The following is a 27,682-nucleotide window of genomic DNA, read 5'->3' on the forward strand; positions in this document are numbered from 1 at the left end:
TCAGAAAATTTAACATCAGGACAGTAATGTTATATAATCTATAGGCTTTTTAAGAGTTTCATAATGTAGCCATTTTAAAGTGATAAAATATTGTCAGCAGTTGGGAAAGTACACATAAATTAGCAAGTCAGTAAAGCTGAATACAAAATATACATGTTCAAAATAAAAAAGCAAAATATACATGTTGATTTTTTTAAATGGTAACATTCTGTATTATGTAAATTCACATGTATAATTACCAGAAGTCATCCTGCAGAATGTGAATATTTTCTTCAAAAGAAGAAAAAAATTCAATGAAAAGAATAGCCATAATGCTTATCATTATTATTTAATTAATGAAAGATAGGCCGGGCGCGGTGGCTCAAGCCTGTAATCCCAGCACTTTGGGAGGCCGAGACGGGTGGATCATGAGGTCAGGAGATCGAGACCATCCTGGCTAACACGGTGAAACCCCGTCTCTACTAAAAAATACAAAAAACTAGCCGGGCGCGGTGGCGGGCGCCTGTAGTCCCAGCTACTCGGGAGGCTGAGGCAGGAGAATGGCGTGAACCCGGGAGGTGGAGCTTGCAGTGAGCTGAGATCCGGCCACTACACTCCAGCCTGGGCAACAGAGTGAGACTCCGTCTCAAAAAAAAAAAAAAAAAAAAGATAGCTGTTTGTAGAAGCCATGTTTTCCAAATCTAAATCCATGATATCTAGTCCTATAGGGTTAGATAAATTAAATCACATTTTTCTGTTCACTTAAATCATCTTAGTGAATCAATAATGAAAGATAGATACTGACTTGGAAAAAACAGGGCGAGTGAGGACACCCCTCACAATCCTCATCCTCCATCATAGATCCTTCATCTTGAACTAATGGAAGTGCAAAAAACTCCCAGGACATCTGTGCACTCAAGTGGAATTCTAGACCCGGCAGATTCAAGCTCAATCAGCCAGGCTTGTGTGGTCCCCCAGGCCCTACTGTGGGCTCAGTCCAAGGCCTGGCTATGGCAGTGGTTTCCAGATGATAAGAGTAAACAGTGCAGATTGTATTTATTCTTAGGAAGGACCAGAGTTTCTAGAAACCTTGCCAAAAAATGAAAGATATGGAGCTCCTGGAAGGTAAAAAGGGAAGAGGGTTAAGTACAAGATTGAGTGGGTCTATCTAAAGTTGACATTTAATTTTTGGTGATCATTTTTTACAAATCAGTTTTTACAGATGTTTTTAACCATTGCAATGTGTTATTTAAAAAAATAATTAAAAAAACCAGAAATAGGTAGTTATCATTTCTGTCTGTCATTGGGGCTTATCTCTTCCAGTATTTATTAAAATATATAAGCAGTTCAAGAGGGTAGATCTTATGTTAAGTATTCTTTTTTTTTTTTTTTTGAGATGGAGTCTCACTCTGTCGCCAGGCTGGAGTGCAGTGGTGCAATCTCGACTCACTGCCACCTCTGCCTCATGGGTTCAAGCGATTCCTTTGCCTCAGCCTCCCAAGTAGCTGGGACTACAGGCACCCGCCACCACGCCCAGCTAATTTTTTTTTTTTTTTTTTTTTTTTTTTTTTGAGACGGAGTCTCGCTGTGTCTCCCAGGCTGGAGTGCAGTGGCGCGATCTCGGCTCACTGCAAGCTCCGCCTCCCGGGTTCACGCCATTCTCCCGCCTCAGCCTCCCAAGTAGCTGGGACTACAGGCGCTCGCTACCACGCCCGGCTAATTTTTTGTATTTTTAGTAGAGACGGAGTTTCACCGTGTTAGCCAGGATAGTCTCGATCTCCTGACCTCGTGATCCACCCGCCTCGGCCTCCCAAAGTGCTGGGATTACAGGCTTGAGCCACCGCGCCCGGCCGCCCAGCTAATTTTTGTATTTTTTTAGTAGAGACGGGGTTTCACCATATTGGCCATGCTGGTCTTGAACTCCTGACCTCGTGATCTGCCTGCCTTAGCCTCCCAAAGTGCTGGGATTATAGGCGTGAGCCACCACGCCCGGCAAGTATTATTACCACAAGTGATAATAACAACAGGGGTGGGAGGAAGCTTGAGGAGGTGGTGGATACACTTACTGCCTTGATGGTGGTGAGGGCTTCATGGGTGTATACTTAACCTCAAATGCATTGAGATGTATACATTAAATATGTAGGGCTTTTAAAATGTCAATCATACCTCAATAAGTGGGTTTAAAAAAAATAAGATATGAGTAGTTCAATTTAACAAGTATGTTGTGGGTGCCAGTTTACATACAAATTATATTCTAGTATCAACCCCAGCAAGGTGTGTTTGGCTCAGGGTCATTTTGTGGACATTTGGCAATAGACAGAATTCACGTTTTTTAGGAATAGAAAGTAATATGTAGGAAAATGTTTTTTTTTTTTTTTTTTTTTTTTTTTTTAGATATTTGGAAAGGAATTAAGTAGCAAATGTAGTTTTAAAATACTTGCCTGTCATATGACTTCTTTATCAGTGGCTTCCAAGTAACAGCCTGGAAACCAGGGCTTGTCTAGTATTGCAGTGGCCTAAAGCAAAAAAAATAAAGACAGTATAGTCTGTCTGGCTGCCTGTGTGTGTGTCTGTCTCTCTCTATCTATCTGATGTAAGGTTACCAACTGTCCTTTCTTAGAACGTACTGCCTATATGCTGCTATTTTATTCTTATAAAATTTGAGGGTATAAAATACGATTTTCTGGCTGGGCGCCGTGCCTCATGCCTATAAGCCCAGCACTTTGGGAGGTGGAGGTGGGTGGATCACTTGAGGCCAGAAGTTCATGACCAGCCTGGCCAAACCCCACCTCTGCTTAAAATACAAAAATGAGCTCGGCGTGGTGGCGCGTGCCTATAGTCCCAGCTACTTAGGAGGCTGAGACACGAGAATCCCTGGAGTCCAGGAGGCGCAGGTTGCAGTGAGCTGAGATGGCACCACTGCACTTTAGCCTGGTTGACAGAGGGAGACTCTGTCTCAAAAAGCAAACAAACAAACAAAAAAACCCTTTATTTATTTATTTTTTTAGGAACTTGTGGTAAGAATAGAAAGTAGCAAAATAAAGTTAACAACCCTCTGTTGGTTTTCCATCCTTCTTTTTCTTACATTTTCTTACTGATGGAATTCAAAAAATTCTGGGAACCATTGCAGGAAAATAATGGTATAATAGAGTTCTAGTTTAAGAAAAGCAGACTTCTACATATGTCTTGGGGCAGGTTAGAGAGCTCTGAGTCCTCATTTCTTGAGGTATAAAATAGTAGTAATGATACCTACATGAAGGATTATGGTGAGGAGCAGGTGACATATTAGTTGGCATCAAAGTGCTATCAAAAATTGGATTGTGTGAAAGCACTTTTTAAATTCTAAAGCATTGTACAAATACAAGGTGCTGTTATTAGCCAGGGTTTAAATTCTGGAAAACACCAGTCGGATAGATGATGACGAGCTTCCAGATTCAACATACATATGTTATCCAGGTAACAGTATGTCTTTCACCGTCCAGAGCAAGTGGGTGATGCTAACAAAGCTGGTGTTTTGTTCACCTGCCAGGGTGAATCGTGAAGCTATCATGTTGGGTTACATTGAGTACTCTCTTATCTGTGACTTAGGAGTGAACTTTGAAGTTATGTTTTTAAAAAAGTTCTTGAACATTTGCAAAGATCACTCAGGTATAGGATTTATTTTTCTTTGTTTTTACAGCCAAAGAAGCCTAAAGCCCCAGACAATCCATTTCATGGCATTGTTTCCAAGTGTTTTGAGCCTCATCTCTACGTGTATATCGAATCCCAAGACAAGTGAGTGAGGAACATTCGCTGTTTTCTGCCTGATTTCTCGCCCCTCTGGTCATGACTGGGTCTCAGAAGCACACAGCTCCTTCTGGGGCTGAAAGATGGATGTGGCACGCCTGTGACCCTCCCTAGAAACCCATTAGGGTTATTTTTACATCTTTTGAATGTTATCATTAATTGTGTCTATAAATCTCAGGGCCTGAGTTTGCCCCTAATAAGGTCCCCAGTGGCTCCCTACATTGGGATCCCTTCCCATGTGGGTGTGTTGAGCCCTGACATATGTCAGCCCACACAGCTTTACAGTGTCAGGCACTGGGTATTGGAAGAAAGCCTAATCTCGAATGTATATGTTTTCAAGTATAATTCAACCTTTCATTTTGAAATAATTTAGACTTACAAAAAAGTTACAAAAATAGGACAAAAAATTCTCACATGCCCTCCTCAGAGAATGTTAACATCTTACATAACAACTACAGTTAACAAAATCAAGAAGGTAATACTGTCCCATTAATTTCCCTTTTTCTGGTCCAGGACCCAATAATCATGCATTTCGTTGTCAGATCTCTTTGGTCTTGGTCTCCTTTAATCTTGAGTAGTTCCTCATCTTTTTCCCTCCCCTCCCCTCCCCTCCTCTCCTTTTTTGAGACAGGGTCTCATGCTGTCCCCCAGGCTGGAGTACAGTGGTGAGATTATGACTTACTGCATCCTCCATCTCCTGGGCTCAAGCAGTCCTCCCACCTCAGTCTCCCAAGTAGCTGGGACCACAGGTGCACGCCACCCCGCCCGGTTAATTTTTCCATTTTTAGTAGAGATGCAGTCTCCCTGTGTTGCCCAGGTTGGTCTTGAACTCCTGGGCTCAAATGATCCACCCACTTCAGCCTCCCAAAGTGCTGAGATTACAGGCGTGAGCCACCTCGCCCAGCCATTCCTCATGTTTTCTTTGTCTTTCACAGCCTCAGTGCGTACTGGCCAGGTATTTTGTACAATGTCCTCAGTTTTTGTTTGTTTTTTTCTTGATTAAATCCATTTTGGGCAAGAATGCCATAAAAGTGGCATTGTATCCCCAGTGCATTGTGTCAAGAGGCACATCACATTGATGCGTCCCATTATTGCTGACACTTTGATTACTTGCTTTAGGTGGTACCTGCCAACTGTCTTCACTGTGAAGTTACTATTTTTCTCCTGGTGATTAATAAGTATCTTATGGGATGATACTATGTAAACATCCTGCTCTCATCAAACTTTTGCCCACTCATTTTTGCATCCCTTCATGATTGATTCCTGACTGAAGCATTGTTTCTGTGGCATTTGCCAAATGTTGATTGTCTATTTTCATCACTTCTTCTACAGTTACTAATTGGAGTTCTACTATATGGAAGAATTTTTCCTCTCCCCCATTTGTTTGTATATCAGTATGAACTCATGGACTCTGATTTTATTTTATGGATCATCTATATAATAGAGTGTATGCTTTTCATATGGCCAGGTACAGTGGGTTGCACCTGTAATCCCAGCACTTTGGGAGGCCAAGGTAGGAGGAGTTATCGAGCCCAGGATTTGAGACCAGCCTGAACAACATGGTGAAACCTCATCTTTATAAATAATTTTTTTTTAATTAGTCAGGTGTGGTGCACACCTGTAGTCCCAGCTACTTGAACGGCTGAGGTGGGAAAATCACTGGAGCCCAGGAGGTGGAGGCTGCAGTGAGCCGTTACTATGCCACCCAGCTGGATGACAGAGACTTTGTCTCAAAAAAAAAAAAAAGCAAAAAGGCCAACAAAATATAGTATATGCTTTTCACAAACTTGTAGCCTCCAAAGATTTTTATAAAGCATCTCACTGCGACCAGGTTCCTTCCCTCCCACTCTGTTTTAAAAAAAATCCCAAAGACTTCCAAACTAACAGCCGAAGACTGTGTGCGTGCTCCAGTGTCTGTTGTGTGCGTGAGGGGGCATTAGAAACGGAGGAAGACTCCTAACCCCTGAGTCCTTGTCCACAGCCAGAGGAACTGTAGAAAGCCCTTCCACGTTGGAAGGCAGGTTTTGGAAAGGTCAAGATGACTTGTGACAAGATGACTGGAGACAAAGATGACTGGAGACAGACTGGCCTGGGCTCCCAGAGGAAGCCTCATAGTCTAAAGAACGCACTTGGAAGGGACCAGAAGGTGGCTCCCATGGGGAGAGCAACAGCGGCTGTGGGAAAGTCCTGAGGGAGGTTCTTCAGGAACACATTGAGGTTCTGAGGGAAGTTCTCTGGAAACACATTGGGTTCTGAGGGAGGCTCTCTGGGAACGCATTAGGTACTGAGGGAAGTTCTCTGGGAACACATTGAGGTTCTGAGGGAGGTTCTCTGGGAACGCTTTAGGTGCTGACAGAGGTTCTCTGGGAACACATTGAGGTTCTGAGGGAAGTTCTCTAGGCAAGCATTAGGTTCTGAGGGAGGTTCTCTGGGAACGCATTGAGGTTCTGAAGGAGGTTCTCGGGGAACGCACTGAGGTCCTGAGGGAAGTTCTCTGGCAATGCATTAGGTTCTGAGGGAGGTTCTATGGGAACCCATTAGGTTCTGAGGGAGGTTCTCTGGGAACCCATTAGGTTCAGAGGGAAGTTCTCTGGGAACTCATTGAGGTCCTGAGGGAGGTTCTCTGGAAACACATTAGGTTTTGAGGGAGGTTCTTTGGGAACACATTCAGGTTCTGAGGGAGGTTCTCTGGGAACGCATTAGGTTCAGAGGAAAGTTCTCTGGGAATGCATTGAAGTTCTGAGGGAGGTTCTCTGGGAACATATTAGGTCCTGAGGAAGGTTCTCTGGGAACACATTGAGGTTCTGAGGGAGGTTCTCTGGGAACGCATTAGGTCCTGGGGGAGGTTCTCTGGGAACACATTAGGTTCTGAGGAAGTTCTGTGGGAACACATTAGGTCTTGAGGGAAGGTCTCTGGTAATGCATTAGGTTCTGAGGGAAGTCCTCTGGGAACGCATTGAGGTTCTGAGTGAAGTTCTTTGGGTACGCACTGAGGTTCTGAGGGAGGTTCTCTGGGAACACACTGAGGTTCCAAAGGAGGTTCTCTGGGAACGCACTGAGGTTCTGAGGGAGGTTCTCTGGGAACACATTAGGTTCTGCGGGAGGTTCTCTGGGAATGCATTGAGGTCCTGAGGGAAGTTCACTGGGAACGCATTAGGCTGTGAGAGAAGTTCTGTGGGAACGCATTAGGTTCTGAGGGAAATTCTCTGAGAACGCATTGAGATTCTGAGGGAGGTTCTCCGGGAATGCATTAGGTTCTGAGGGAAGTTCTCTGGGAATGCATTGAGATTCTGAGGGGGGTTATCTCAGAATGCATTAGGTTCTGAAGGAGGTTCTCTGGGAACGTATTGATGTTCTGAGGGAAGTTCTGTGGGAACGCATTAGGTCCTGAGGGAGTTTCTCTGGGAACGCACTAGGTTCTAAGGGAGGGAAGTTCTCTGGGAATGCATTAGGTCCTGAAAGAAGTTCTCTGGGAACCCATTAGGTTCTGAGGGAAGTTCTGTGAGAACGCATTGAGATTCTGAGGGAGGTTATCTCGGAACGCGTTAGGTTCTGAGGGAGGTTCTCTCGGAACGCGGTAGGTTCTGAGGGAGGTCCTCTGGGAACGCATTGGGTTCTGAGGGAGGTTCTCTGGGAACACATTGGGTTCTGAGGGAGGTTCTCTGGGAACACATTGAGGTTCTGAGGGAAGTTCTCTGGGAACACATTAGGTCCTGGGGAGGTTCTCTGGTAACACATTAGGTCCCTGAGGGAAGTTCTCTGGGAACGCATTAGGTTGTGAGGGAAGGTCTCTGGGAACGCATTGGGGTCCTAAGGGAAATTCTCTGGTAAAGCATTAGGTTCTGAGGGAATTTCTCTGGAAACACATTAGGTTCTGAGGGAGGTTCTCTGGGAACACACTTAGGTTCTGAGGGAGGTTCTCTGGGAACGCAGTGAGGTCCTAAGGGAAGTTGTCTGGTAACACATTAGGTTCTGAGGGAATTTCTCTGGGAATGCATTAAATTCTGAGGGAGGATCTCTGGGAACGCATTAGGTTCTGAGGGAGGTTCTCTGGGAATGCATTAGGTTCTGAAGGAGGTTCTCTGGGAACGCATTAGGTCCTGAGGGAGGTTTTCTGATAATGCACTGAGATCCTGATGGGGGTTCTCTGGGAAAGCTTTAGGTTCTCAGGGAGGTCCTCTGGGAACGCATCAGGTCCTGAGGTAGGTTCTCTGGGAACGCATTTGATTCTGGGGGAAGTTCTCTGGGAACGCATTAGGTCCTGAGGGAGGATCTCTGGGAATGCATTAGGTACTGAGGGAAGTTCTCTGGGAATGCACTGAGGTTATGAGGGAGGTTCTCTGGGAATGCTTAGGTTCTAAGGGAGGTTATCTGGGATCGCACTGAGGTTCTGAGGGAGGTTGTCTGAGAACGCACTGAGGTTCCGAGGGAGGTTCTCTGGAACGCATTGAGGGCCTGAGGGAAGTTCTCTGGGAACGCATTATGTTTTGAGGGAATTTCTCTGGAACGCATTAGATTCTGAGGGAGGACCTCTGAGAACGCATTAGGTTCTGAGGGAAGTTCTCTGGGAACGTGGTAGGTTCTGAGCGAGGTTTTCTGGGAACGCATTAGATCTTGAGGTAGGTTGTCTGGTGTTGCCTTTCGGTTCTGAGGGAGGTTCTTTGGGAGCTCATTAGGTCGTGAGGGAAGTTCTCTGGTAATGCCTTTCAGTTCTGAGGGAGATTCTCTGGTAACCCATTAGGTTCTGAGGGAGGTTCTCTGGGAACGCATTAGGTTTGGAGGGAGGTTGTCTGGGAATGCATTGAGGTTTTCAGGGAAGTTCTCTGGGAACGAATTGAGGTCCTGAGGGAAGTTCTCTGGGAACGCATTAGGTCCTGAGGGAGGTTTTCTGGGAACAGGTTAGGTCCTGAGGGAGGTTCTCTAAACGCATTAGGTTCTGAGGGAGGTTCTCTGGCAACGCATTAGATCCTGAGGGAAGTTCTCTGGGAGCGCATTAGGTCCTGAGGGAAGTTCTCTGGGAACACGTTAGGTTCTGAGGGAGGTTCTCTGGGAACGCTTTAGGTTCTGAGGCAGGATCTCTGGGAACGCATTAGGTCCTGAGAGAGATTCTCTACGAGCACATTATGTTCTGAGGGAGGTTCTCTGGGAATGCATTAGGTTCTGAGGGAAGTTCTCTGCGAACACATTAGGTCCTGAGGGAGATTCTCTGGTAATGCACTGAGGTTCTGAGGGAGGTTCTCTGGGAATGCATTACGTTCTGAGGGAAGTTCTCTGGGAATGCATTAGGTTCTGAGGGAGGTTCTCTGGCAACGCGTTAGGTTCTGAGGGACGTTCTGTGGGAATGCATTGAGGTTCTGGGGGAAGTTCTCTGGGAATGTATAGGTTTTTAAGGAGGGCCTTTGGGATTGCATTTACACATTTTGGTCTGATTGCACTCCACCCCTCCCTCCCCCCCTTTTAATGCTTCTATCATGGGTGAGCACATTCTTAATTTCAAACATGTTAAACTGTAAGATTAAGAGAATGTTTCAATTAGAAACGCCACATGGAACAGTATTATTCACCTACTTGATTTTATGGACTGCTTCTATATTTTTCATGCCCGATTACAAAGTACTTCATGTTAAAATCTCAGAAAGTGAACTTACCCAGTAGCTTCTCCATCATCAAACGGAAGTCTCCCCACCAGCCCCCCGCAAAAAAGTTGCCTTGCCGTCATTTGCCTTGCAAAGGCCCAGTGGTGCCCTTGCTCTCCGCCCAGTGGGCACGTGTCCAGCAGGCACACAGAGGGACAGTGGGGGCTTCCGCCGCTTTGTCCCTGAGAGCACCCTGTCTTCTGCATTCAATTTACCTCCAGGAAGTTACTAAGACACCCCTGAGGGGCGGGAAAAAGGATTGGTTATTTGCCTATTAGAGCCACAGGTCTTTGAGCAACCCCCTGGATGACTATTTTCAGCCAAAGCCCCATCTTCTCTTAACCCACATTTTTAGTTTTAAAAGGCTTAAAAGTTACTGGGTCCAGGTTTTATTTTTATTTATTTGTTTTTGAGATGGGGTCTCACTGTCACCTGGGATGGAATACAGAGGCATGATCAGGACTCACTGTAGCCTCAGCCTCCTGGGTTTCAGCAATCCTTCTCCTCAGCCTCTCAAGTAGCTGAGACCACAGGCACACACCACCACACCTGGCGAATTTTTGTATCTTTTATAGAGGTGCAGTTTTGCCATGTTGCCCAGGCTGGTCTCGAACTCCTGGGCTTAAGAGATCTGCCACCTCTACCTCCCAAAGTGCTGGGATTCCAGGCACGAGCCACTGCGCCCAGCCAAGGCCCAGGGTTTAAAGCACATGTCTGAGGTAGCCACATCCTTTCCCAAAACCTACCTGGTCTAAAGGGTCATTTTTCTGAGTTACTGTAATTCTGGCATCCACTCTTTTCACATGGCCTTGATTTATGCAAAGTATACTCATTGTTCTTGATACTTTGGGCAAGGAACCAGGCCTCCCTTCCTTGGGGACTCTCCATTTTCCTATGAAAAATGAAGTGCTGGCCACTTACCCTGCTGTTTGGCCTCACTAGGAAGTTTCCGCAGCCCTAAGGAAGGAGCAGAAACTGCACAGGCTGTGCTGCTGTTGCTCCAGAATAAACACCATAACTCGAAGGAGAAAACAGAGTTTAAAGAGCTCCATTTCCTCATCTGTCAGAAGAGATAATCAGACAAAATAATGCCTAACACACTCGTTATTAACCATTTTAAAGTCATAGATCCTTTTAAGAACCCAATGGAAACCATAGACCCTCTTGTCAAAAAAATCCGTGTCATGCACACACTATTTTGAGTGTAATTTCAAGGAGTTCTTGGAACTGCTTCTTCCCTTCAGTCAAAGAACCCTGAGGCTGGAGAAGGAACTCAGGCAGGGACTGGTTTTGTGCACATTACTACTTTTGCTGTAGCTCTGACTCAGAAAGTCCGAGACCATTCATAACTTCCCAGATGACAGAGACACAGCACGGTGTGGTGGAAAGAGCGTGGGCCTGATCCAGACAGACCTGGCTGTGAGGCTTCGCACTCGTTTTTTTTTTTTTTTTTGTTTTTTTTTTTTTTTTGAGACGGAGTCTCGCTCTGCCGCCCAGGCTGGAGTGCAGTGGCCGGATCTCAGCTCACTGCAAGCTCCACCTCCCGGGTTCACGCCATTCTCCTGCCTCAGCCTCCCGAGTAGCTGGGACTACAGGCGTCCGCCACCGCGCCCGGCTAGTTTTTTGTATTTTTTAGTAGAGACGGGGTTTCACCGTGTCAGCCAGGATGGTCTCGATCTCCTGACCTCGTGATCCGCCCGTCTCGGCCTCCGAGGCTTCGCACTTGTTAGACTGGGACCTCGAGCATGCTCCTAGCCCCTGTACACCGCGTCGTAAGGCCGACCTCACGGACTTTGTGGCAAGGAGGAGAAGAGGTGGCATTTTCCCCTTCAGCACGCACACAGTAAATGGTGCTCAGGAACTGTGCCTGCCCTGCCATGCCTCTTATCTTTTTCAGGACTCCCATGTGGGTGGGTGGCCTTGTCCGTGTGACCAGATTTCTCTTGAGCCTGGCATGGGATCCACCCTCTCATCTCCCCAGCCTCCCACCTGCCCAGGGAAAGTTCTGGCAGCACCTGCCCCAGCCAAAAGCCAAGTAGCAGTAGGAGGACTGTAGAGCCAGTACTCAGGGAGGAGACAGGAAGTGGGGATGGCCACTAGCAGGTTGGGCTGAGCTGTCTTTACATGCTTTAAATGGTTTTCTCAATTTTTATTTATGTTCAAAGAGGAGGTTAGTCTGTCTTCTACTCTTGGGATATAGTGATTTCCTCTAGCTGACTCTTGCAAAAGAGGTTTCTACATAGGCACTTTCTTCACGCCATTCTGTGGCACTCCCCATCGGGGAAGTTACTGGTGACTGCATATCTGCCCATTCTCCTGAGTTCCCTCTAAGACCTTTTGTTAGAATAGAACCCGTGCTTTTCTAGAGCCTAGCATCTGTCTGTAAACTCATTACCATTGGTGTTTATTTTGAACTCATTTCAAGCTTACAGAAGAATTGTAAGAATTATACATAGAGCCCTTGTATAGCCTTCATCCAGATTCCTCATTAGTAGTTATCTCCTCCCCCAACATAATGCACAGACACTGCATGCTTTTTCCTTTTCTTTTTTCTCTTCTCTTTTCTTTCTTTCTTTTTCTCTCTCTCTCTCTTTCTTTTTTTCTTTTTCTCTCTTTCCCTTTCTCTTCCCCCTCCCCTCCCCTCCCCTCCCCTCCCTTCCCTTCCCTTCCCTTCCCCTTCTCTTTTCTTTGAGACAGGGTCTCACTGTGTCACCCAGGGTAGAGTACGATGGCATGAGCTCAGCTCACTGCAGCCTCCACCTCCTGGGCTCAGGTGATCCTCCTACTTCAGCCCCTAAAGTAACTGAGACTACAGGCACACACCACCACATCAGGCTAATTTTGTGGGTTTTGTGTTTTTTTTTTTTTTTTGTAGAGACAGGGTCTTACCATGTTGCTCGGGCTGGTCTCAAACTCCTGGGCTCAAGCCATCTGCTGGCCTCAGCCTCCCGAAGTGTTGGGATTAGAGACGTGAACCACTGTGCCCAACCTGTACTTTTTTCCTGAACCTTTGAATTCTCAAGCTGCAGACAAGATGCCCCACTACTCCTTAATACTTCAATATATGTTTCTTAGAAACAAGGTTTCTACATAACCACAGTACAACTGTCCACATCAGGGCATTCACGCTGATACAGCATTACTGCTTCATCCGTGGTCTCCTCCTCACGTTTCAGCAGTTGTCCCAGTCTTGCTCGTTTGTTTGTTTGACTGTTTGAATAGCTCTAGGATCACCGGTTGCATTTAGTTGTCATGTCTCTTTGGTCTCCTTCAACCCAGAAGACTAATTGAGTCTGTCTTTGTCTTTCATGACCTTGACTTTTTTTTTTTTTTTTTTTTTTTTTGAGACGGAGTCTCACTCTGTTGCCCAGGCTGGAGTGCAGTGGCGCGATCTCAGCTCACTGCAACCTCCACCTCCCGGGTTCACGCCATTCTCCTGCCTCAGCCTCCCGGGTAGCTGGGACTACAGGCGCCACCACCACGCCCAGCTAATTTTGTTTTTGTGTTTTTAGTAGAGATGGGGTTTCACCGTGTTAGCCAGGATGGTCTCGATCTCCTGACCTTGTGATCCGCCCGCCTCGGCCTCCCAACGTGCTGGGATTACAGGCGTGAGCCACCATGCCCGGCCGACCTTGACATTTTTGAAGAGTATTGGCCAATTACTTTCTGGAATTTCCCTCAGTTTGGGTCTGTCTGATGTTTCCTCATGATTTATGATTCATACAGAAGTGGTCCTGGGTTCCCAGGAATTCATATCAGGAGGCACAGAATGCCAGTTTATCCCAAAACTTGTGATGCTCTTTTTTTTTTTTTTTTTTTTTTTGAGACAGAGTCTCACTCTATTCCCCAGGCTGGAGTACACTGGTGTGATCTCCACTCACTGCAGCCTCTGCCTCCCGGGCTCAAGAATTCTCCTGCCTCAGCCTCCTGAGTAGCTGGGACTACAGGTACCCGCCACTGTGCCCGGCTAATTTTTGTATTCTTTTTTTTAGCAGAGACAGGGTTTCGCCATGTTGATCAGGATGGTCTCGAACTCCTGACCTCAGGTGATCTGCCCACCTTGGCCTCCCGAAGTGCTGGGATTACAGGCGTGAGCCACCGCTCCCGGCCTATTATGTTCGTTTTTATTACTTGGTGTAGATGTTGTCTCTACCAGGTATCTCTATTTATGAATAAGTGTTGGGAGAAACCTTGAAACTTTATCAATATCCTTTTCCTCATCTTTCACTTATTGAGTCATTTATTACTAAGATGATTGACAAATGATGATTTTTCTTTCTTTCTTTCTTTCTTTCTTTCTTTCTTTTGTTTGAGACAGTCTTCCTCTGTTGCCCAGGCTGGAGTGCAGTGACACAATCTCGGCTCACTGCACCCTTCACCTCCTGGGTTCAAGTGATTCTCCTGCCTCAGCCTCCCAAGTAGCTGGGATTACAGGTGTGTGCCACCATGCCCAGCTAATTTTTTTTTATTTTTAGTAGAGATGGGGTTTCACCATGTTGGCCAGGCTGGTTTGGAACTCCTGACCTTAAGTCATCTGCCCACCTCGGCCTCCCTAGATGCTGAGATTACAGGCATGAGCCACCGCGCCGGGTCAAATGGTGATTTTTCTAGCTACATCATTTCTTCTACATTTATCAGTTGGCATTCTACTTTAAGAAAAGCTTTCACTTCTCCCCCGTACATCTATGTCAGCATCGACTCACGGATTTTTATATTTCATTTAGTAGGTTGTAGGCATGACTATCTCTTTTATTTTTACTTTATTTTGAAATAAATGTATACCTACAGGAAAATTTCACAAATAGTACAGATTTCTTATGTTCCTCTTCACCCACCTTCCCCTGATGTTGACATCTTACATAACCGCAGCAGAGCTGTCAAAACTGGCAAGTTAGCATTGGTACGGTACTATTTAATAACCTGCACACTGTGATTGAACTTCACCAGTTTTTCCATTAGTGTCTGTTTTTCCTTCCAGGATTCGTTGTTGTTATTTTAGTTCTCAAATTGTCCCTAACTTGGCCAGTGGGAGCCTCTTTAAGCTGGCTCTTCATCCTTCTTACATGCCACTGTCATTTTATGAGCACCTCCTTCCTCTCTGGCACAACAGAATATACCAGGCTTATCCTGTACTTTGTATCCCAGCCCTGGAGTCATCCACTTCCCCAGGCACTTCTTGTTCCTTTGGTGGAGAATGACGTTTAGTAACCAAGTATGCTTACTGCTGTTCGGTGTCATTGCTTCCAGATTGCCTTGACTGAGAGAGCTAAGAAATGTATGTGTATAAACATATGTGTATGTGCATCTGTGGCTGTGTGTGCACCTGCTTCTACATATATGCATCTATAGCTGTGTGTGCACCTGCTTCTATATTAGAAACTGCATTTTATGCTGATGCTTACAATTCTAATCTCACCCCACAGAGTTTATTTTTGCCTCTCCCTTTCAACACTGGCAACTGCCTTCTACAACAGTGAGAAATTTGGGTCCTAGCATGCTCAGTGTGTTTACTTATTTACTCAATTTGCCTGTATGTAACCCATCTGCCAGCTGTGCTCAAGCCACGCCTTGGCTCCCCAGCCCCACTGGCCACACCAGAGCAACATCCTCAGCCCCAGCAAAAGGGAAGAGGAAGGGGTGCAAATTAGTGTGAGGACCCTTGAATTAAGAAGTTCTAGGCCGGGCGCGGTGGCTCAAGCCTGTAATCCCAGCACTTTGGGAGGCCGAGACGGGCGGATCACGAGGTCAGGAGATCGAGACCATCCTGGCTAACACAGTGAAACCCCGTCTCTACTAAAAAATACAAAAAAAAAAAACTAGCCGGGCGAGGTGGCGGGCGCCTGTAGTCCCAGCTACTCGGGAGGCTGAGGCAGGAGAATGGCGTGAACCCGGGAGACGGAGCTTGCAGTGAGCTGAGATCCGGCCACTGCACTCCAGCCTGGGCGACAGAGCGAGACTCAGTCTCCAGAAAAAAAAAAAAAAAAAAAAAAAAAGAAGTTCTAGGGCCGGGTGTGGTTGCTCATGAAATCCCAGCACTCTGGGAGGCTGAGGCAAGTGGATGACTTCAGCTCAGGAGTTGGAGACCAGCCTGGGTGACATGACAAAACCCCATCTCTACAAAAAAAAAAAAAAAAAAAGCCCACAAAAATTAGCCAGGTGTGGTGGTGCGCACCTGTAGTCCCAGATACTCAGGTGGCGGGGCGGGAGGATCGCTGGAGCCTGGGAGGCAGAAGTTGCAGTGAGCTGCGGTCATGCCCCTGCACTCCAGCCTGGGTGACCCTGTCTCAACAAAACAAACAAACAAAGTTATCTAACTTTCTGGGGACCTTCAGCTGCCTTGACCTTGCTCACCTGCCTTGCCATTTTCTGGCTACTGTCTTTCTCTCCCTGTGCCTCACTGCTTAACATTCCAATTAGAATATTGTTTCTGTGAATGCTGACTGCAGGCCCACCAGAGAAACGGCCTTTGCTATCCATGGATAAACCCAGTCTGCAATGGCATATTTTTTCTCCTCACTTTAGTTTTTCCCTCTATTGATACCATTCTGCAACAGTCTTCATTCCTAGGGCACGTAATTTATCAGTGGAACTCCCAGCAGTATTTGGAGAGAAAGGTATTTCCTTCCTTCTCCCCTCCCCTTCCCTCCCCTCCTCTGCCCTCCCCTCCTCTCCCCTTCAACAGTGTCTTGCTCTGTTGTCCAGGCTGGAGTTCCTTCCGACAGTGTCTTGCTTTGTTGTCCAGGCTGGTGTGCAGTGGTGACATTATAGCTCACTGTAACCTCAAACTCCTGGGCTCAAGTGATCCTCCTCCCTCAGCCTCCCAAGTAGCTGGGACTACAAGCACACACCACCATGCCTAGCTAATTTGTTTATTTTTTTTTTAGAGATAGGGATCTCACTTTGTTGCCTACACTATTCTCAAACTCCTGGCCTCCTCCTAGCCATGCATGGTGATGCAAGCCTATAGTCCCAGCTGCTTGGGAGGCTGAGGCAGAAGAATTGCTTGAGCCTGGGGGGGGTTGAGGCTGCAGTGAGTCATGATCATGCCACTGCACTTTGTTCTGGGTGACAAAGCAATACTCTGTCTCAAAACAAACAAAAAAAGAAATGTGATCAGATTGGATCATGTATTCAAAACTAATGAGCCTTATGCATTCCCATTGGGGTAACATATTATTCTGATCTGTGAAATACCGGCTACTGATTTTCTAATGTCTCATGTGGCATCAAAGCATGCTGATGCAGAGTGAAAGATGGAAGGAAGGGGAAGGTTTCCCCAACTGGTTTATTTCTCATCCACTCCAAAGAACAGTGCCAAAAGTAACTGAGTAGACGTCCTGTAGACATTCTACAAACTATAGATCTGTAGAGTTTTTTGAAATGAAAATTTTCTTTATGCTGTATGATCATAATTAATTTATAATGTTACTCATTGGATTGGCTCTGAAATAGGAAGCAAGTAAGTATCCATCTTGTAGGGGAACAGGTGAGTGATGAAAGTAGAAGCACATCAGAGTCGGCCGGGTGCAGTGGCTCACGCCTGTAATCCCAGCACTTTGGGAGGCTGAGACGGGCAGATCACGAGGTCAGAAGTTCAAGACCAGCCTGGCCAAGATGGTGAAACCCCGTCTCTACTAAAAAAGATACAAAAATTAGCTGGTTGTGGTGGCGTGTGCCTGTAGTCTCAGCTACTCAGGAAGCTGAGGCAGTAAAATCACTTGAACCCGGGAGGCAGAGGTTGCAGTGAGCTGAGATTGTGCCACTGCACTCCAGCCTGGACAACAGAGTGAGACTCCATCTCCAAAAAAAAAACAAAAACAAAACAAAACAAAAAAACACGCATGTCAGAGATCTGGTCCTTGATTTGGTTGGCACTATTGATTTAGAGGTTAGAATCTCGTAAGAAGACCCTAGGGGAATCTTTTGCCTTCTGTTCCGTGATCTCCACTGCACTGGCCTCCATCGCATTTCCACCTTCCCACCCTCCATTCCCGTCCCCTGGGAACACAGTGTGGAGGTTGATCAGGTAAGTATGTATTGAGCACTAGCATGAAGCTTTGCTCTACTTATTAGCATGACGGCTGGGCTGGGGGCAGCAGAACCAGCATAAATGTCATCCCTTCTCTCAGGGAGCTTGTGTTAACATGCACGAAACGAATGAGTCTGCCTCCTTCGCCTTTTGTACCAGCTTCAGTTTATAGAGTGACTGGCTGGAGTGCTGTCTCAAGAAGGATTCTGGAATCACAAGAGAGATCAGTGAAAAAAGGGGCTCCTTGTTGATTAGCGTTGCCTGCCGTGGCCCAGGATGGGAGAAAATAGGTTGTTTCCTGAATATATGGCATCCTCACACTGTCTAGTAAAGTGTGGAATAAAGTGTCAGTGGGTGACAGATGATAGAAGTTGCAGCTGGTGTGGGTGAGACCTGGATGAACTGGAAAGGGGAGTGGACAGGTGGCGGGAGAGCGTGTTGGCCAGGACAGCACGTAGGCACAGGCCCAGTGACCGGAAGTGGGTGAGCAGGGGAGCCATGACGAGGAACCTCTGGCTGGAGTGCTGGGTCAGCTGTGGAGGAGAGGTGGGAGATTCACTGGAAAAGTGAGGCAAGAGAGGTTATGAGGAACGAGGGTGGTGGCCATGAAGCTTTCCAAGGTCAACTAATGAGATCCTTCCCTGCTTTCTCACATCGCCACAGACAGAGACCTAGCCTAGGCCAGAAGTTCTTTGAGGGCAGAGTGGTTGTATATAATAGACTTTCTTTCTTTTACTTTTTTTTTTTTTTTTTTTTTTTTTGAGACGGAGTTTTGTTTTGTTGCCCAGGCTGGAGTGTAGTGGTGCAATCTCGGCTCACCACAACCTCCACCTCCCAGGTTCAAGTGATTCTCCTTCCTCAGCCTCCCGAGTAGCTGGGATTACAGGCGCCCGCCACCACGCCCGGCTAATTTTTTTTATTTTTAGTAAAGACAGGGTTTCTCCATGTTGGTCAGGCTGGTCTCGAACTCCTGACCTCAGGTGATCCGCCCACCCCGGCTTCGCAAAGTGCTGGGATTACAGGTGTGAGCCCCGGCACCCGGCCTGTAATAGACTTTCAATAACAAAAGCCCTTGAGTAAAATGTCAATTTTCTCCCATTCCTGCTAACTGATGGTATGTGTGGTTCTTGTCTTTTTCTTACTTACCATTATATAAATACATTTTAAAAACACAGCTGGATTCCCATAGCCTTAAACAGCAACCTAAAAAGATGCAACGTGTCGGGAGTGGTAGGAACCCTTCCCATTCTTCACCCAGCACAGCTGTGCAGAAGCAGTGACTGCAGCGCGGCTGGATCCTCACAGGTGATGACGCAGTTCAGTGGAACAATTACAGGGATGTTTGAATGGGAAATGGGAGAAAAATTGCAACTCTCATCCCCACTGTGGCCTGAGGCAAGTCTGGAGCTGCTCACACCCTGTTTTTTTTTTTTTTTTCAGACATCAAGTCTTGCTCTGTCGCCCAGGCTGGAATGCAGTGATGTGATCTTGGCTCACTGCAACCTCTGCCTCCCAAGTTCAAGTGATTCTCTGCCTCAGCCTTCCAAGTAGCTGGGATTACAGGCATGCGCCATCACACCCGGCTAATTTTTTTTCTTTTCTTTTTTTTTTTTTTTTTTTGAGACGGAGTCTTGTTCTGTTGCCCGGGCTGGAGGGCAGTGGTGCAATCTTGGCTCTCTGCAAGCGCCGCCTCCTGGGTTCACACCATTCTTCTGCCTCTGCCTCCCAAGTAGGTGAGACTATAGGCGCCCGCAACCATGCCCAGCTAATTTTTTTTTTTTTTTTTTTTTTTTTTGTATTTTTTGTATTTTTAGTAGTGACAGGGTTTTACCGCGTTAGCCAGGATGTTCTCGATCTCCTGACCTCGTGATCCGTCTGCCTCGGCCTCCCAAAGTGCTGGGATTACAGGCATGAGCCACCATGCTCTGCCCATACCCTCTCTTTTCCTAAGATTTTTTTACACCTTTGATTCTGGAAATTCTAAGAAAAAATGACATTTGAAGGCGAAAGAAACCATTATATATCCCAGTTTCTCTTTGTTTAAGCATCTGTCTCTTGGACACATTTAGGTTCGTGGTGTCTCAGTATTTGCTGACATCATAACCTTTTTGTTTTTAGGAAGTAGCATGCTTTCAGGCTTGAAGCTTAGAGCCAGGCTGCTTAGTTTTTAATGCTGGCTCTCCTGTTTTCTTGTTGTATTAGACTGGACAAGGTACTCAGCTTTTCTGTACTTAACTCTTTGAAAATGAGGATAGTAATAATACATACTATGTAAGTTTATTGTAAAAAGTAAATGAGCTGGGCGTGGTGGCTCACGCCTGTAATCCCAGCACTTTGGGAGGCCAAGGTGAGTGGATCACCTGAGGTCAGGAGTTCGAAACCAGCCTGGGCAACATGGCGAAACCCTGTCTCTACTGAAAATAAAAGTTAGCTGGGCATAGTGGCGTGTGCTTGTAGTCCCGGCTACATGGAAGGCTGAGGCAGGAGAATTGCTTGAACCCTGAAGGCGGAGGTTGCAGTGGTCCAAGATCCAAGATCATGCCGCTGCACTCCAGCCTGGGTCAACAGAGCAAGACTCTATCTCAAAAAAAAAAAAAAAAAAAAAAAAGGAAATGAAGTTCAATGATGTGTTTAAAGCATGGACGTAATACCTGGTGCATCCTAAGTGTTCAGAAAATGATCACTATCATTATTTAGGGTTTTCCTTGGTGGAGGGGTAAACGGTACTAATATGATAGAAGGATCAGTTTCTTACTTTAGTATTGGAGTCTAGGCTCAGCTCTGCCACGAACTTGTGTGATAAAGGACTTAATTTTCTCATCTTTTAGCGGGACCAATAATACCCTATCTTGTTTACAGGGGTTTGGAGTCCAGTGTGATAATGAAATGCCTTGAAAAGTATAAAGCGCAAATATCAATCGATTTAGAGATTAGAATCTCACACATCAAATTTTATTACTGCTGTTGTTATAGGAATGGCGGTAGCGAATGATGATATTGATTAAAATTGATCCAATTTTAAGTTTTAAATGCAGTAGGAATGATTACTTGTGGCAGTAGTTTATGTACATTGCAAACAAGCATATTTGCTTTACTTTTCTTGAAGTAAAATAACATTTTTGGGTGTTTTTTTTTTCCTCCTAGGAACCTTGGAGAGCTGATAGATCGGTTTGTGGCTGATTTCAAAGCCCAGGGGCCACCTAAGCCCAACACTGATGAAGGGGGTGCCGTGCTCCCCAGCTGCGCTGACCTCTTTGTCTACTACAAGAAGTGCATGGTGCAGTGCTCTCAGCTCAGTACGGGGGAGCCCATGATCGCCCTGACCACCATTTTCCAGAAGTACCTCCGAGAATACGCCTGGAAAATCCTCTCTGGCAACCTGCCCAAGTGAGTCCTGTTCTTCATAGTCTGAGTGGTGGCAAATAGACCTAAATATGGGAACCTTAAGGAAATCCACTCTGAAGTTGTTTACTGAACCACCGAGAGTATCAAGGAAGAAAGCAGGCTTCCTGAGTTCCTGAGGGCCTGAAGCTGTTTCCTCTCTGACATTCCACAGCTGACAAGACCACCAAAGGAAATGTCCACACTGGCTGCCCACATGGCAAATCTTACCACAGTGGACTCGAGGGAACCTGTCCCATTGTACACCTATCTAATATCCATGGATTCAACTATAGATACTTGGCACACACACAAAAAGTGAGGTTGTGGTGGAAATAACTGATAAATAGCTTAAGCAGTTTCACCCAAGCCTCATTCGTTGAGATGATGCCCCGGAGTGATGGGTGAGAGGAATGAATCTGCTTTTTCCTCATTCTGAGTAGGTTCCAAGTCCCTCTTGGGGTGCGCACTTCCCGCCATGCCGGACAGAGCCTAATGTTTCCGATGCGGTAGAATTGGGGGACAGCTACTGCGTAGCTCCTAATTATGGTGACTATTGTATTATCCTGATGCATTAGAGCTGGACAGAGCCTAATGTTTGAAGATGCGGTAGGACTGGGGGCAGCTACTGCGTAACCCCCAATTATGATGACTATTGTATTATCCTGAGGTATTAGAAGATTGTTACATTGCTTACTATTGAAATAGGTGGATCATTCAACTAGGATTTTAGAGATGTTTTGATTATATGATAGGTTTGATTGTAATAGAATATGACCTAAAGTAATGCTTGTGAATTTAGTATTTTCAAATCACCCCCATGGCTAAAAGAATTCCGGAATTTGTTTCTGTCATTATCACTAAAATGTATCACATATGGGAGTTTCACGTTATTTGGAAGAAAGAGAATAAAATCCTGTGCTCACAGGAGATAGAAGTGACGGGTGTTTCACTAATGAGAATTCTTTGACTATGATAAAAATTACTAATATTTTTTTTTTTGGAGACGGAGTTACACTCTTGTTGCCCAGGCTGGAGTACAATGGTGTGATTTTGGCTCACTGCAACCTCCGCCTCCCGGGTTCAAGCAATTCTCCTGCCTCAGCCTCCCGAGTAGCTGGGATTACAGGCACCACCACCGCACTGGGCTAATTTTGTATTTTTAGTAGAGACGAGGTTTCTCCATGTTGGTCAGGCTGGTCTCGAACTCCCCACCTCAGGTGATCTGCTCACCTCAGCCTCTCAAAGTGCTGGGATTACAGACATGAGCCACCGCGCCCGGTCTTAAAATTTTAATAACTTTTGTTCTGATTATCAAGATAGCACAGGTTCATCACAGCTTAGAAAACATAGGAACACATAAAGAAAAAAACAAAAATTGGCCGGTTGCAGCGGCTCACGCCTGTAATCCCAGCACCTTGGGAGGCTGAGGCGGGCGGATCACTTGAGGTCAGAAGTTTGAGACCAGCCTGGCCAATATGGTGAAACCCCACCTCTACTAACAATACAAAAATTAGCCAGGCATGGTGGCGTGTGCCTGTAGTCCCAGCTACTCGGGAGGCTGAGGCAGGAGAATTGCTTGAACCCGGGAGGCGGAGGTTGCAGTGAGCCAAGATTACGCCACTGCACTCCAGCCTGGGCGTTGCGGGGAGACTCCGCCTTAAAAAAAAATTATGTATAATCTCACTACCCAAAGAAAACTTAACTTTTTGGTATATATTTTTCCGTTCTTGATAGATACATAATGTGTGTGATCTGCGTGCTTTTGTTTGTTCGTGTCACGGAATTGGGGCTGTACTGCTGATAGCTTTATTCCCTGCAGCTACCGTTTAACTTCATCCGGGGAGCGTTTTCCCACATGTATTAGGCAGCGTCTCAACAAGAAAAAAATGGCATATTCAGCTGGGGTTTTGTCAGTAAAGAGACAGTTCACAGAAGTGGGGGCAAGGTGAGAGGAGCCAACAGAGGATTCCGAAGCCTCCAGATACGAGTGGGGAGTGGTTACTACCATAGAACTCACTCAGGAGCTGGAGCTGCCCCCAAAACCTGTAGTCACAGGAGGATGTGAGATGGGTTTTAGTCTCTTGGGACACTTGGGGCCTTGGGCAGGAAGTGTGTCTTCACATTCGCCTGTGTCCTCCTCCACAAGCACACAGAAGTCCCAGTGCAGACTTTTCTTGAGTGAAAGAAACAGGGTACGGCCGGGCGCAGTGGCTCAAGCCTGTAATCCCAGCACTTTGGGAGGCCAAGACGGGCGGATCACAAGGTCAGGAGATCGAGACCATCCTGGCTAACACGGTGAAACCCCGTCTCTACTAAAAAATACAAAAAAAACTAGCCGGGCGAGGTGGCGGGCGCCTGTGGTCCCAGCTACTCCGGAGGCTGAGGCAGGAGAATGGCGTGAACCCGGGAGGCGGAGCTTGCAGTGAGCTGAGATCCGGCCACTGCACTCCAGCCTGGGCGACAGAGCCAGACTCAGTCTTAAAAAAAAAAAAAAAAAAAAGAAACAGGGTAGGTAACCACCTTTCGTGCTCCAGATGGTCCCCAGTGAGTTCTGCATATCAGGAGATTCCAAGCTAAAGAGAGGGCAGCTCAACAGCCTTCCCTTTGGATATTAGACCGTCCTAGTTAATGTGACTAATGACTGGCTGACAATTCAGGTTAACTAAAATAGGAATCATCTCTTCCTATTTCTGATGGTGAGAGAATCTAAACAGAGAATAGTCAAGGTAAGGTCAGTAGGAAAAGGACTCATTGTATGTGGACTGATTTGGGCCATGTCCAGCCTTTACTTCCCCCCTTTCTTTTCTTAAAATATGCAGTTTCCAGTTCAGGAAGCAAATTAGAAATTCCAGGCTGACTCGTTCCTGTTCCTTTTCCTCAGAACCACAACCAGCAGTGGAGGGCTGACCATCAGCAGCCTCCTTAAGGAAAAGGAGGGCTCAGAAGCAGCCAAGTTCACTCTGGAGGAGCTCTGCCTCATCTGCGGCATCCTGAGCACAGCAGAGTACTGCCTGGCCACCACCCAGCAGGTGAGCCGCCCGGGCTGCCCGCCCACCGCCGCCTTTTCCTGAACTCTGGGCCGCGTCGCTCAGCGAGTAAGAATATACGTCCTGCCACGGCCACAGACAGCGCTGAGTCAGACCAGTGGGCCTGCCACAGAGGAAAGCTCACCGTCCAGCCATACGGCTGCCCAGGCAGCTGTCTTACAGGCAGGCCTTGTTAAAAGGAGACTGGGCAAGAAAGTAGGACTGGTCACCTCCCTGGCGTCGTGTAAGCTCCTCAAAGGGCATGACCTGGGAAAAGTAGGTCAGTAGCACTCCTGCCCGTATGAGAAAAGCAGGAACAAGACTTGTCTGTACTAGGACCCAGCCTTTGGTGATGGCGAGTCACAGCCAGTTATTCCACGCTCAGAAGAGTCACAGAGTTAGGCAGAATGCTCTGGGCTTCTATGTCTTCTGAAATTTACACGGCATTTTCAATCTGCCTAAACAAACAGCCATTGTTTGGGATGCTGACGTTCAGGAACTGGGGGGCAGGAAAGGGTGATGTCTCTGTGGAGGCCCCCAAATGGCCGTAGTTCAGCAGCTGATGGGGCAGAAGGAAGACCCAGAATAACCTCCGACTCAGCCGTGAACGTGGGGTTAGAAATTCCTTTTCACACTGGGGCTGGGATTCCCTGAGGCCAGGAGAAAGAACGTAATTTGGAAAGGTTCTGCTCTTCTGCCCGCTTTGTATTGATAGTTTACAGATGCCTAGACCACAGGAAGACAGTCATAAGTGATTTTTCAGACAGCACAGCTTGGCGCTCCTGTGAGCCAGGGCAGCAGTACAGCAGGTCAAACAGGAAGTGTGTCCACAAAGGCCCTCAGTGGCACGTAAGCCAGCCGGAGGCAGAGGCAGCAGCACACTCTGCCTGGGGACCTGGTCGTGTTGAGCTGCGAAGGCCATGACCTGCCAGGGTTTGGCCTTGGAGCCACAGAGCAGTCCGTTCAGCCCCCGGCCACTCCCGGGGGAGATGGCACTATCGGTAAGGACCTCCAAGGCAGGGGTTCCAGAGTTCTTTTGGGAAGAAGCACTGTTGAACTATTTTGTGTGTGCAGAAAGAAAGACATACGTGTAAATATGCTATTTTAAAGGTAAAATAACTATAGTATAAAAAAACAAAAATGATCCCTCTTAATCCCGTCATCCTCAAATAATCATATTAGCAATTTGGGGTGTTTTTTCAATTGTTATTTATAGACATAGTTTTGTATGTTTTAATCTTAATTCACTGTTACATCCTTTTATTGTTAGTGTCATACGTAGCATTAGCATTTTTCCTGTCATTATAATGATAGTAATAATCATTATAACTATCATTACAGAGTCATTATTACTATCATTGTTTATGGCCACATAATATTTCTCTTTAAGGGACTATACCATAAATTATTTATTTATTTATTTATTTTTTGAGACGGAGTCTTGCTCTGTTGCCCAGGCTGGAGTGCAGTGGCTGTGATCTTGGCTCACTGCAACCTCCACCTCCCAGGTTCAAGCAATTCTTCTGCCTCAGCCTCCTGAGTAGCTGGGATTACAGGCGCCCGCCACCACCCCTGGCTAATTTTTGTGGTTTTTTTTTTTTTTTAAGTAGAGATGGGTTTTACCATCTTGGCCAGCCTGGTCTCGAACTCCTGACCTTGTGATCCACCCGCCTCGGCCTCCCAAAGTTTTGGGATTACAGGCGTTAGCCACTGCACCTGGCCTTATACCATAAATTATTTAGCAGTATCCCTGATCATTGTTTATGCTGCTGTGAATTTGCCTTTTTTTTTTTTTTTTTTTTTTTGACAGAGTCTTTCTCTGTTGCCCAGGCTGGAGTGCGGTGGCACGATCTCGGCTCACTGCAAGCTCCACCTCCTGGGTTCACGCCATTCTCATGAGTAGCTGGGACTACAGGTGTCCGTCACCACATCCAGCTAGTTTTTTTGTATTTTTAGTAGAGTTAGGGTTTCACAATGTTAGCTAGGTTGGTCTCGATCTCCTGACCTTATGATCCACCTGCCTTGGTCTCCCAAAGTGCTGGGATTACAGGCGTGAGCCACTGCGAGTAGCTGGGACTACAGGCACCCGCTATCACGCCCAGCTAATTTTTTGTATTTTTAGTAGAGATGGGGTTTCATCATGTTAGCCAGGATGGTCTCCATCTCCTGACCTCGTGATCCACCCGCCTCGGCCTTCCAAAGTGCTGGGATTACAGGTGTGAGCCACCCACTGTGCCTAGCCAAAATTTTGCTTTTATAGATAATCCTGGCAGGGTATAGTGGCTCACGCCTGTAGTCCTAGCATTTTGGGAGGCCAAGGCGGAAGGATCGCTTGAGGCCAAGAGTCCAAGACCAGCCTGGGCAACATAGTGAGACCTGGTCTTTACAAAAAATTTAAAAATTAGTTGAGTGTGGTGGCACATGCCTGTGGTCTCAGCTACTTGGGAAGCTGAGGTGGGAGGATTGCTTGAGCCTGGGAGGTCAAAGCTGCAGTGAGCCATGATCACACCCCTGCACTCCAGCCTGGGTGACAGAGTGAGACCCTGTCAAAAAAAACAAACAAACAAAAAACAAAAAACAACCAAAACGCAATAATCCTTACAAAGGATGTCCTTCTGAATATAGCATCTTAAATATTTTGCATTGGTTTTCTAGAACAGACTCTTAGAAGTTCTAGAAATAAGTTGAAGACCATTTTGATGACTGATGATACAAGTAGCCAATTATTTTTTATTTAGTGAAAATGTTTTTATTGATTATAAAAGTAATACATTCTTAACACCTTTATTGTGATCTCTAAATACAGTTTTTCACTAAAAGAAACCAGAGATTCCTGGAGAAAAATTCCAGGTCAAGGGCACGAAATGTACAAGATGAACCTAGAACATCATGTTATACAAAAAGCAAGAAAAAATCAAAGACTTTGTGTCATCTCAAGAGAACCCAGGGAGATATAGTGGGTTGAAGTGTCCCCCCAACCCCAACATATGTCCAAGTCCTAGGCCGTGGGACCTGGAAATGTGACCTTATCCTGGTAAATGTACTTAGATATCTCACGATGAGCTGGTCCTGGATTTAGGGTTGGGGGGCCCTTCCCTAATGACTGTTGTCCTCAGAAAGGAGAGAGGGAGATTGAACATGCAGAGATGCAGGGAAGGTCGTGGGAAGGAGGCAGAGGCTGGACTCAGACTCTACACGCCAAGGAGCATCAAGGATTGTCATCAAACCCCCGAAGCTAGAAGAGGGGTGGGAACAGTTTCTTCCTCAGAGCCTCCAGAAGAGGGGGGCGCAGCGGCTCACACCTATAATCCCAGCACTTTGGGAGGCTGAGGAGGGAGGATCACTTGAGGTCAAGAGTTTAGGACCAGCCTGGCCAACATGGCAAAACCCCATCTCTACTAAAAGAATACAATTAGCCAGGTGTGGCGGCTCCTCACTTGGTAGTCTCCTTCCCCAAGCCTCAGGTCCCCACTTCAATATCTGGCCACCCCTCTTCAGCAGAGAGCCCCTCCTTGGCCACCCCCTGTCAGCAGAGCGCCCCTCCTTGGCCACCCCCCGTCAGCAGAGCGCCCCTCCTTGGCCACCCCCCTTCAGCAGAGAGCCCCTCTTGGCCACCCCCCGTCAGCAGAGAGCCCCTCCTTGGCCACCCCCCTTCAGCAGAGAGCCCCTCCTTGGCCACCCCCCGTCAGCAGAGAGCCCCTCCTTGGCCACCCCCCGTCAGCAGAGAGCCCCTCCTTGGCCACCCCCCTTCAGCAGAGAGCCCCTCCTTGGCCACCCCTCTTCAGTAGGCAACTCTCTTATTCCAGCATTGCCAAATTTGTTTCTTTCCTGACACCACAAAA

At 46.7% G+C, this 27,682-nt stretch overlaps 1 protein-coding gene across 5 annotated transcripts in view; it reads left to right on the plus strand.

The window, feature by feature from the left end:
* Nucleotides 1–27,682, plus strand: part of VPS53 (VPS53 subunit of GARP complex) — a 174,305-nt gene that overhangs the window by 102,491 nt on the left and 44,132 nt on the right. For all 5 annotated transcript variants that reach the window (XM_050763531.1, XM_050763532.1, XM_050763533.1 and 2 more), the window contains 3 exons: nt 3,659–3,753; nt 20,575–20,817; nt 23,696–23,843. In XM_050763531.1, the coding sequence (XP_050619488.1) occupies nt 3,659–3,753; nt 20,575–20,817; nt 23,696–23,843 (486 nt within the window). The remainder of the gene's footprint in view (nt 1–3,658; nt 3,754–20,574; nt 20,818–23,695; nt 23,844–27,682) is intronic.

This window comes from Macaca thibetana, chromosome 16, assembly GCF_024542745.1.
Source record: "Macaca thibetana thibetana isolate TM-01 chromosome 16, ASM2454274v1, whole genome shotgun sequence".
NCBI lineage: Eukaryota > Metazoa > Chordata > Mammalia > Primates > Cercopithecidae > Macaca > Macaca thibetana.